Genomic DNA, 11,060 nt, shown 5'->3' with positions numbered 1-11,060 from the left:
TATATTATATATATATATATTATATATATATATATATAAATGCATAAGTTATATAAATTCCATGCTGCCGGCAACTCGTTTTCGCTCAAATTCGCAGTTATTGTATCTTTAGTGAAAAAGCATTACTTTGCAGATTTACGTTTACAAAATTATCTAGATAATAAGAATTGTGTAGAAATCGCGCGTAGATATTAATAGAAATATACATATATATATATACATTGCGCATGTAAATATGCATTTGTTACGGTTTGAAGTGTTTTAAAATGTAGTAAAAAAAAAAGGATCCAAATCTTACAAAACACGTAAATTCAACTTTTAAGTAATCCAATCGAAGATTCGCGTCACTCGAATTCTAAGTTTCAATATCTGTTATATACGTATTGCAATAAATCTCGATATATTTTTGAAATATACATATCAGTGTCGGAATAGACAAAAGAAGAACAACAACATCGTTTTGAGCGGATACGAGTTGATTTTTGTTTTTTAAACGGATGTTACAGTAAAAGCAGAAAGAAATCCATATACATTTATTGACTTGGTGAATGCATGCGTTTACTAAGTAAAATTTACAAGTACATTTTGCTAGCAATTCCAAACTTTTACTGTAACACAATCGTAAAAAATATCGAACTTTTGGTTTTACAATATCTAAGTATATGTATAAAAGAACAAAGATGTGTAGTCTTAGGTTTGCAGTATTCATGAATTCGTATTTTTCTGCAATGCTGTCCATTTCATTTACATACGCTCAGTGATGAAAAACGCGATGTTAATTTGTCAAACCTGCGAGAGAGAAATTATTCTTTATCTGAAATCAAGATATTTATGTCACATTTGTATGTCTACGTATACTGTGAATAGATAACATCTACGTTTAAGCATAAAAAATAATTCTCTTAAACGCAGGATTACATTTCATCAACGTAACGTATTTCCAATTTACACATATTATTTACACACGTGAAATTTTCATATTCTAGAAACTGCAACACAAAGACAAATGAATAAGAACATAGAACACATTAGAAAACTTAGTTATTATTTTTGTATTAGTCATCCAACATATACGCGCATTAACGTCTGTATTTATTTATCACTTCTTGCAGTATCCTTATAGCCGACAACCGCATTTGAAAAAATCACGTCATTATTAATCATATTATTATTAATATATTTTAATTTTTTGAGTCTGACATACTATTATCTGTGGAACATCTTATGACAAATGTTTGCTTTACTCATTTGTAAAATTAAACATATTCACGAAAAGAAACCATTTTTACATATAAATTTTGTGCAAACCCACTTATATAATATATATATGTATATTGTATATATTGCTGAAGTTTGTTTTTATACATATGTACGATCGCGAACACATTTGTGTGAAACATTAAAAGTGCAGCATAAAATGTAATATTTTTATCTCTTTCATATTTTTGTGCGATTATTTATGAAATTTGTGCAATTGAAAAGACAAATTTTCGTTCAAAAATAACTGAGGGAAGAAAGTTAACGAGAATATATTGAAACGGTATCAAAAATTTGCGTAAATCATTTAATTATAGTAATATAGAAAGATTTAATATGAGGATTATATCATATCTTATCATGCATTAAGTACAAGAGGTATAAAGATATGGCCGATATTTTGCAGACACATATTAGACAGTTAATTAACTTCATTCGTGCCATATAAGTGCGTTTACATGTTCGTTGAAATTTAGTTTCAGCAAGGTTTCGTAATTTTTATCGTGTATATATAAATATTGTTTTTACCTAACAGTTTTTACGATTTAAGCTAAAGTCACTGCCTTTAGTGTAATCAATCCGAAAAACGTAAGACTTGAGAGAAAGATCCACTAAATGAGTATGTGACACGAACTAGCAATTTTCGTTTGCGTTATCGAAACGTAATCGCTACTATATTTGCGTTATTATTTGTAATAAGTTAAAAAAGTTCAGGCAAATAAAGAGACGTTGAATATAAGATATGCCCAAGTGTAATGCAAAATAGATTCTGTCATATATATTTTATTCCGAAATTATATTGATATATTTTCTTTTTGCTATGTTTCATTATTATATAATATCAATATTTAATAAAATATACGTATATATATCAATGTGCATATGTTTTATATAATTTTCTTTACATATAAAGTTTTTGTTTAAATATATCACTCGAGGAGAACTTGTGTGAATTGTTTGCCTTCAAGAAATAAATAGTTACATAAAAGATAATAAAGGAAACAGAACCCATTGCACCGATTTTTAGTTTTATTTGTTTATAATAAAAATAAAATCGTTTTGTAAATTTTTTTAAATTGTTTTTTTACAAAAATCTTAATAACTTATCTTTTTCTGTATCTCACATTATTTACTCTAATACAGTAGTCCTGGTTACTGCAATTTTATATACAAACTGTAGATTAGAGAAAGTAAACAATGAATTCTTCCTCTCTTACAACAATTTCAAATATGTTATTTTGCGTCAAACGCACTAATAAATTTATTTATTGCGGGATAATAATACAAAGCCATACTCATAGCAGCCTAAAAACATAAAACTCTTGTAATAACGTACATATATTTAATAATTAAATGTGTATAATAATAAAAGAAGTTAATACGTACTTGCTTTGTACTTATGCTTAAGCCCGTGGTGTTTATTGTGTACTTGTAAGGTAATACTGCATAATGGTTACTGATACTCAGTGAAGAATCTAGATCGCAATCGTCTAGATCGCGAATAACTTTTTCCGAGACATTTCTCAAAAAGTAACCGTCTTTTCTGTTACTAAAAGGCTGTTTACAAACAAAGTTTTTAATATTGCTTGTTTACAATTTCAATTTATGTTTGCTTATTTTGAGTTTAAATATACACACCTCGTCCTGCCACAATGCTTTATAAATATCAAGCGCATAAATAGATATAATGTGAACTTTTTCTTTGTATATGTTTGCTGGCAGAATTTGACGAAAATGTGAACTCATTTCGCGATATCTGTAAGAATTCAAAGCTTTTAGTAAATAACAAAAAAAAACAAAAGAGTAACATTGAAATACAGTACTTCAGTACCTCAACAACAACGTACAAACTCTTGACAAAATGGCACAGCTTTTTGTAACAAATGCTCCGTAGATAACCGCTGGAGGTGCCAGTGTCCAAGATACAATGTGACTACGGCTTTCTAACGTGCAGATCTTCAAAAAGAAAAGCAAAAAACAAAACTAAATAGACAACAGTAATGAAGTATTTGTTACTTCAATTTTAAATATATATATCTGAATTATTTTTTTACATGTTGATTTTCGCGCATACCTCTTCATAGAAAGTTAAACTTTCCGACAATAACACAACATCATATTTATGTATGTTCAGTCCGTGTACAATAAGATTTTCCGATATCATTGTAATCACAGATACTATTTCGGATAAATTTTCTAATGGCTTTTGATGTAAAAAACATGATACGTTTGTGAACGATTCTTCAAGTCCTTGTCTAACAAACTGTAACCAATAAAATTAATGTAACATACTCATCTTTTTAAATAAAATAATCATTCTAAAAACTATATATTTTTTAATAAAAACGTTATAAAAAAAACAATATTGACTCTTACCAAGTTTGTAATCAGTTTCCCCAAAGATTTAATTATTTCACATTTCATAGCTAAAGTCGATTCAAAAAATATATTTCGTACATGTATCAGAATATTTTCTCGTAACTCTGGAAATAAAAAAGCTTGCAATATATCTATGACAATGTTCAATCAAATAGAACACACACACACATTTCGATTATGTACCAGTTACTGTTATAGAAGTCATCCATTCTAACAAGTGCAGCATCTTCTGAAGATGTTCTCCTGTATTGTAATACAGAAATTCGTCGAAGAACAATTTGGTAACGAGAACTCCCTCTTGCATATATCGAGAGAATTCGACCGTCATGGCAAGAAATTGATCCATTTGTTCCTCAGAGAACTTTTCTCTCTCCAATATAAATGCTTAAATGATGACAAAATATTAATTACAATAGTGTAAAAAAATTATAAGTTTTCAAATATGCATCATGTTTATGTTCAACTTGCTTTCTTTTCTAAATAAATATCCATAAATATACACGTACCTCTTATCAGTGTATTGTAGAGATTATATGAAAATCTACTTTGATACTGAATATCAGCATAGGTAAGAAGATGATATCCGGCCATGTTTGTCAAAAGTGAAATAGCTTTACAAGGTAATTCAACATTTTGATGATACTTTCCTAAGTCTTCTATGCTAAAATATATACACACTATGTGTATTATGTATTTAATGTGTCAATATTGCACATTTCAATGCATATTCCGATTTAGTGCGCTCACCTGTTTATATCAAAAATCAACTTTGCGTTTTCGCTTTTAAAAATACTCGAACCAATATGAAAATATCCCACAGAAGGCAGAAGCTCCAATTTTTTTTTCTTGGTTTTCTACACGCGTACATAAATGCATTTTTATTGTCTATCCATATGAATCATTTAACACAGAACTGCATGTTGTATTTTAACATAAGAGAAATTTTTATACCTGCGCTACGTTCCAATTAAAATAAGTTTGAACGCTTTGAGACTGTTGAATTTCTGCGCGATCCCTGGCATCCTCTAACGCTACTCGCATATTCTCAGGTATAGGTTTCCACACACTTTCTATATTCACGGAGTTTATTTTTTCCGGCACTAATTCCGGTTTGTACGACTTAAATAAGCTAAGAGAACATTAATCAAAATGATTAATATCATCAATGACAAACGTATATAATTTTGTAATCATTTGTGCTTACAAAAGTAATGCAGTGATATGTGCGCGAGGCTTAGAATACTTCTTCTGAAGATTCAGTAATCTTAAGACATCTCGTCGAGTAACATCTTCTGGTCTTGTTGACACATAGACGAGACGTGCTAGATGACGTTCCTAAATTTCATATCACTTATAGTTAATAAAATAATCAAAATACATATTTCATCAATTTTTTCCAATATTAATTAGGACAAAAAGATGGCTTATATCTCACCAGTTTTTCCTTCTTGAGCATCATGTAGAAAAAAACATCATAATATATGCTGATTAATCTTCTATCCGCTAATTCATAATCCCACAAGCCTGAACATAAAATAAATTACAAAGTTATACTTTTTTTACATTATATTTACACAAACTCTCTTTATGATATAAATTTCGCAAGAAATTACATTACCTATGATCCATTGTACAATGAGTGTAGAAACAGTAACTGATAGATCAGTTGATACACACCAAATAATCATAGACTTTGCTATTTCTTTAGGTACCTTGTATCTTGGAATGAGACATTTCATCAACACTGTCGCTTTGGTTGCACCTAACATATAAAATACAAATTTATTTGTGATGCAAAAGAATCAACGCTTCCAAATTTACAACATAATACCGTATTAATTTTTAGACTAACTTAAGTCTGTATGTAAAATGAGATCCGACAGCTTCTGAAGAAGATCATCATCCAATCCTCTTGTAGCAGCTTCTTCTTGTAAAATGGCAACGGATACGTTAAAATCACGAAATCTGTTTGGGTTTACTGAAAGAGAAACAATTTGAAATTAGTGATTTTTTCCACATAAATATAAAAATACTTGTATCTACTCACACTTGAAACGTTTGATAAATTCCGCGCACGCTTCCTTCCTCTCATCATCGCCCATTCTGATGATTTGCTCATAAACACAAATTCGTTGGCCGCGTTCAGCAGAACTCAGCGCTTAGTAAGCGCTTTACGCTTATTGTCTGTGATTGGTCTCTTCTTGTAAATCCGCTGCAAATATGAAAGTATATTCCAATGACAAGCAATAAGCGTAAAGCGCTTACTAAGCGCTGAGTTCTGCTGAACGCGGCCGTTGTCAGGTTGACGAGAATCATCTAGACCGGGGAATATGTAAACAGATTTCGAAAAACATGCCGTGAGATCCCACCGCCATCGGCGATTTCAAATCGACACGCGTGCGCAATGTATTCAGTTTTTTTCGCGAGAACCCCGGCACTTCGGTAAATTACCCAAATCTCGATAGATTCACTTTTTCCGGCCTGGTTTTGTCATTATATCTCGGCAATTGTTAAATCAACGAATCTACAAAGCCGGGCCTTAATTCTTGAAAAACTTTCGTATACGCAAATTGTTCAAGAATCGAAAAGTCTTGTTGATATGTCACCCGCGTACGTATAACCTCTCGTACCGGAAGAAAATTCCCGCAAACCGATCCGAGGAACGAGCTGATTCAAATCCTTGAAAACGGTCCGGAACTTCTGTTTTCAGTTTCCGCTCTGTGGCTCCGGCCAAATCCCGCCAAATTGCAGGTCTGTTCTTTTTCAACAGCGCTTTCGGTGCACTTTTGGCACTTGAAAAACCGTGACCGAAGTAACACGTCACGTGACAGGGAAGAGAGAAAAACAAACACGTGACTTTATTTTAGTCGCATGTTTTTTTAAAAACGTGACTTTACGTCTCGCGCGTCTTGTGTATTTTCTTTCTTCCATTTTTAAAGACACGCGACCGAAAGAAAATCACGTGTAGTTTTTCCTCTCTTCCCTGTCACGTGACGTTACTCTGGTCACGTTTTTTTAAAGACACGTGCTCTCGTGGCTTTTCGGATTTTTCTCAACTCGACATTTGTGCACACAAGCGCATAGAATTCCATTCACCAAGTTTGGACACCGACAAATTGTTGGTCGTGGACATCGCTTCGTAGTTGGCTAATGTGCACCGTCCGTGGACATACGCTGGCTTAGCGGACGGAAAAGCGATCGCAAAAACTCTTACGAGCGCTCGCAAACAAGGACAACGCGGCATTGTACAACGCGTTGGCAAATCAGCATTTTACTCTTAGGCCTGGTTTATGCGAGCAATAACTGTTAACTTATGCCGGAACCGGTAAAGTTTAACTATATGATTTTAATACTTCTGTTTATACGAAATTGCCGAATGCGTATAAACAGAAGTATTGGAATCCTATAGTTAAACTCTACCGGTTCCGGCATAAGTTAACAGTTATTGCCCGCATAAACCAGGCCTTACAGGTAAGTACAACGTATTTTCCATAAGAGCAAATATGCTGATTGGCTACCGCGTATGTACGTAACGCATTGCCGCGTTCTGTCTCCGCGAGCGACCTATGGAAACTGGTCGCTCTCATTATTCTCTCCGATAAGAGTAAGATAGTTGTGACGTCTACGTGAAAGTACCTTTCTATGCTTAACACTGAGGTGAAATACACTAGGCGTCATTAAATATTTTCCACTCACTCTCGTGTTACTCATCAAAGACGAAGGCTGAGGAGAAGGCAATGGATGGCAATGGTTTTCATGGTGTTGCTCGTGTTATATATATATATTTGTAACATAGTTGAGAGATAATAAAACGCGAGATTCTCGAGACCGCACGAAGAAGTATCGTTTTCCGCGAGTCGTCAAAACAGTTTTGCGTATTGGAGTAAACCAGTTGCGATGGCCGAAAATCGGGACGCGATACTGGCTGACTTTCAGGTAAATCATTCTTAATACTCATCGCGCGACTTTGTTTGCACATTTGCAAAATGCTTTGTGTTAGGTTAGGAAAGTTTCGTGCGATGACATTGACAATAATTGGATACATATTTGAACTGAATTTTTTGCTCGCGAGGTTTCTATATTATACAGGGATTGTTGCAGCGCACTCGAAACTTCGATCGAGCGATCGAACGTGCGCTACGTATTTTGTCGGATTCTGAATTGTCATTTGCGAGCTTGACAAAATTCGCTCGAAACGATTCGTCGTTCTTTGTCACGTCATTCCACACATGTTCTTTGTCCGGAAGATTAAAAAAAAATTCTCGCACCAAAAAGCAACTGTCATTAACGTGTCCTGCGTGCAGTTTGTTGACACACGTGTTTGATTTTCATTTTAAACCGAATTCAAAACTTGGGTTTTTGTTTTTTTCTTTTTTTTTTTTTTTTTTTTTTAATTTGAAACTGCGAATGTGTTGTTTCTAGGCTTGCACTGGAATCGATGATTTCGGGGAAGCTATTTTGTATCTGGAAGAGACAAATTGGGATTTGTTGGTAAATATAATTCGACAATTGTTTCTCTGCTTTGTCAATAATTTAATACGTGGAATCCCGCGGTATTGAGATGTGTTTGTTTCACACAGGCTGCAATAAACAAAGCTATGCCTCAAGGTACGCAACAGTTACCTTCCGAAATGGCTCCGGACATTGAAATGGTGGAGGAAATTAAAGCAATACCACAGTCATCTTCAACAAAGTTACAAGCCATAGCTCAGAACACAAAAAAGCTAATAGGTAATACGCCAAAAGTTGTATCAGATACAGCGGAAAATGCGAGACCTGGGACAAGTAGACCTAAGAGCTGTATGAGGAATAGAACACTTACATTCCACATTAATTACCTTGATAATGATTATAAGATAAATCTGTCTGAATTATCCACTTTGAGTAAGTATAGATTGGATCTCAATATTGTTGAGGATCAGTATCCGTCAGTGTCAGAAATCTAGAACAGTTGATGGATTAAAAAGCGCAAACATTCAAATTTTTCAGAGGATCTTAAGCAGCTTATATTCCTCAAGACAAATGTAACACCGTGTCAACAAATACTTCACGGATGGAAGAAGGAACCACAGACATTAAATACGGTATTACAAACGTTAGAGCTGCCTAGGGAAGTCACATTGTACCTGTCATCAATATCACAAATTGGTGACTTGGCTAATGATACGTAAGTTGTAAACTTTTGTCAGTATAACTTTGCAGTTTAATAATATATATATATATATATATATATATATATATATATAAGCCAATCCTTTGTTTTTTTTTTTATCAAGGGTGAGCCTGTCGAGTCGCATGAGTCAGAATTACACATTGAATGTGAAAGATGAGGTGCATAATGAAACATACAAGTTGAAGTTTCCTGGTACACGTACCGTATTGGAAGTGAAGACAGATGTGTATTCGTTAATAGACGTGCCGGTACGAAATCAACAGTGGAAGGGTTGGCCTAGTTCTTTAAAAGACGATAATGTAATGTTGGCACAAAGCGGTATTTGTTATCCGGAACATGATTTGTCAGTCGGGAAGCTACCTTCAAAAGAAGACAAGAAGGTTGGTATACGCTTTAAGGATATACGAAAAAGTATTTGGTAACACAAGTTTGATGTTTGTGTCGTTTCGCAGAAAGTTATAGATCTAGTTGACAGCGATAGTTCCATAGACGAGCAGGAAGATGTAGAAGAATTCGAACAATTTCCTGAACCGTTTAACGTCGAGGACGATATTTTCATAGACGATGTTAAATCTACTAAAATAGAACGTCTTAGTGAGTAAATTAGAACGTAAAAAAAAAAAAGATGCTGTTATCATAATAATTACTATTGTTGTTATGGCGTAACGTTGCAATAATTTTTTTTCTTCTCACAGTGCCAGAAAATGTGGTGGACGAAGTAATGGGTACGTTACATTTCGCGGAACAATTCGAAAAGCGATACGGGCCAGCACATCCAGAATTTTTTGCCGGCACATTTGAAGATGCCTTGAAAGAGTCGTGTCTAAAACCAGCAAAAGAGGTTTGTTGCGAATCTTGTTGCGTTACGCGAGTAACGCCATCATCAAGAAAAATAATATGTAGTTGATGTTTTTGTAACGTTGCAGAGAAAATTACTGGCTGTATATTTGCATCACGATAACAGCGTATTAGCGAACGTTTTTTGTACTCAATTGTTAGGCTTCGAAACGGTGCTTCAGCTTCTTTCAGCGAATTTTATAGTATGGGGTTGGGATATTACATACGAATCGAACAAAGAAAGGTACGAATGTTTTTTTATATCTTTAAGAGACACTTGTGTGTAAAAAAAAAAAAAAAAAAAAAAGAGAAAAAGAAATCAATATACATAGATACAAGTATTTAACAACAAAAACAAACAAAAATTTTGTTCGACCTTTAGGTTTTTGCACTCTGTAAATCAAACCCTTGGTACCGTCGGTTCATTGGCTGTGTCGAGCATAGACGTTGATTCCTTGCCAGTTCTCATGATTATTATGAGATCTAGATCAAACACAGAGATATTTGCCATTGTACACGGCAATGTGGGAGTCAATGAGTTATTAACCAACTTGGTACAAGCTGTCGACGTATTCCAGGTGAGTGTAAACGTGAAATACTTATACGGTACTTCGATTAATATGTATCTTGTAAAAATAGGAACAAAGGCGAGCCGATATTGGCGTTGAAGAAGAACGGCAAGCCAGAGAACGAGTCAAGCAGGAACAAGACAGAGCGTACCAAGAAAGTTTGGCTGCCGATAGGTAATAAAATGATCGTATTCTCTTGCACAAGATTTCATCGAGAGATATGAGTGTAATGTTTGTATAATATATTTTTAAGAGCGAAAGAAGAAGCGAAACAGATGCAAGAGGAACTTGAGAAGAGGAAAAAGGAACAGGCCGAAAACGAAAGATTAGCCGAAAAGGCGAGGAAAGAAGCTCACAGACAAGCTGTGGAATCCAGTTTGCCGCCCGAACCGCAACAGGGAGCGGGTGACGGCATAATGAAAGTAAGAGTGCGACTGCCTGCCGGAGAATATCTCGAACGTAAATTTCAGTCGGATACACCGCTACAGACGCTGTTTAACTTCCTCATCGTAGAGGGTTACCCCACGGAGGAATATAAGATACTCTCTTGTTCTGATTGGCCACGAAGAGATGTAAGTATTTACATAAAGCAAAATATGTATATTTTTTCATCTTTCAAACTTTCTCTTGCTCAAATTGAAAGAAGATTGAATTTCCGAAAGATCTTCTGTGGCCTTCCGTGTCCGAAACATGTCAATATTTGTGTTTCAGTTAACTTCGCTGGATTCGAAGCTCACGTTGATGGAACTGAAATTCTGTCCGCAGGAAACAGTAATTTTAGAGGAACGATAAATAATAATGTGTTGTAATTAAATTTAAATATAGAAATTAAGTATCGGATTAAT

At 34.2% G+C, this 11,060-nt stretch overlaps 2 protein-coding genes across 5 annotated transcripts; one reads left to right on the top strand and one right to left on the bottom strand.

The window, feature by feature from the left end:
- Nucleotides 1-2,133: 2,133 nt before the first annotated feature.
- On the bottom strand, nt 2,134-6,471 carry LOC109854331 (centromere protein I-like). 4 transcript variants are annotated; one of them, XM_020427310.1, is made up of 16 exons: nt 6,088-6,471; nt 5,684-5,952; nt 5,489-5,614; nt 5,255-5,398; nt 5,072-5,160; nt 4,841-4,971; nt 4,588-4,765; nt 4,384-4,490; nt 4,143-4,297; nt 3,820-4,020; nt 3,634-3,740; nt 3,332-3,520; nt 3,089-3,213; nt 2,896-3,013; nt 2,644-2,814; nt 2,134-2,562 (listed from the first exon to the last, which is right to left on the bottom strand). In XM_020427310.1, exons 2-16 carry the CDS (start codon nt 5,736-5,738, stop codon nt 2,491-2,493), a joined length of 1,968 nt encoding a protein of 655 aa, XP_020282899.1. In that variant the 5' UTR covers nt 5,739-5,952; nt 6,088-6,471; the 3' UTR covers nt 2,134-2,490. The 4 variants fall into 4 exon arrangements, with proteins under 4 accessions (XP_020282899.1, XP_020282908.1, XP_020282918.1 ...); XM_020427319.1 differs by having other exon boundaries at nt 5,684-5,848; nt 6,267-6,471; XM_020427329.1 differs by having other exon boundaries at nt 5,684-5,739; nt 6,267-6,471.
- An 815-nt stretch (nt 6,472-7,286) lies between these two features.
- Nucleotides 7,287-11,055, top strand: LOC109853779 (FAS-associated factor 1). Its single transcript, XM_020426186.1, has 12 exons — nt 7,287-7,572; nt 8,059-8,127; nt 8,217-8,520; nt 8,626-8,803; nt 8,913-9,189; nt 9,262-9,403; nt 9,505-9,650; nt 9,736-9,890; nt 10,029-10,224; nt 10,286-10,389; nt 10,469-10,787; nt 10,927-11,055. The coding sequence occupies exons 1-12, from the start codon at nt 7,534-7,536 to the stop codon at nt 11,005-11,007; spliced, it is 2,010 nt and encodes a 669-aa protein (XP_020281775.1). The 5' UTR covers nt 7,287-7,533; the 3' UTR covers nt 11,008-11,055.
- The last annotated feature ends 5 nt before the right edge of the window (nt 11,056-11,060 follow it).

The sequence above is a fragment of the Pseudomyrmex gracilis genome, unplaced genomic scaffold (genome assembly GCF_002006095.1).
Source record: "Pseudomyrmex gracilis isolate BER0280 unplaced genomic scaffold, ASM200609v1 scaffold_2, whole genome shotgun sequence".
Classification (NCBI taxonomy): domain Eukaryota; kingdom Metazoa; phylum Arthropoda; class Insecta; order Hymenoptera; family Formicidae; genus Pseudomyrmex; species Pseudomyrmex gracilis.
The sequence above is the reverse complement of the archived record's forward strand: the minus strand, read 5'-3'. Positions and strand labels throughout refer to the sequence as shown.

Bases quoted from the DNA above. Each gene is read 5' to 3' on its own strand.
- LOC109854331 (XM_020427310.1), bottom strand. From the start codon at position 5,738: ATGGGCGATGATGAGAGGAAGGAAGCGTGCGCGGAATTTATCAAACGT. The intron at 4,298-4,383 runs GTGAGCGCACTA...TATATATTTTAG, and splicing joins TTGATTTTTGATATAAACAG to CATAGAAGACTTAGGAAAGT. The intron at 2,563-2,643 runs GTACGTATTAAC...TTATGTTTTTAG, and splicing joins TAAGCATAAGTACAAAGCAA to GCTGCTATGAGTATGGCTTT.
- LOC109853779 (XM_020426186.1), top strand. From the start codon at position 7,534: ATGGCCGAAAATCGGGACGCGATACTGGCTGACTTTCAG. The intron at 7,573-8,058 runs GTAAATCATTCT...TGTTGTTTCTAG, and splicing joins CGATACTGGCTGACTTTCAG to GCTTGCACTGGAATCGATGA. The intron at 8,804-8,912 runs GTAAGTTGTAAA...TTTTTTATCAAG, and splicing joins GGTGACTTGGCTAATGATAC to GGTGAGCCTGTCGAGTCGCA.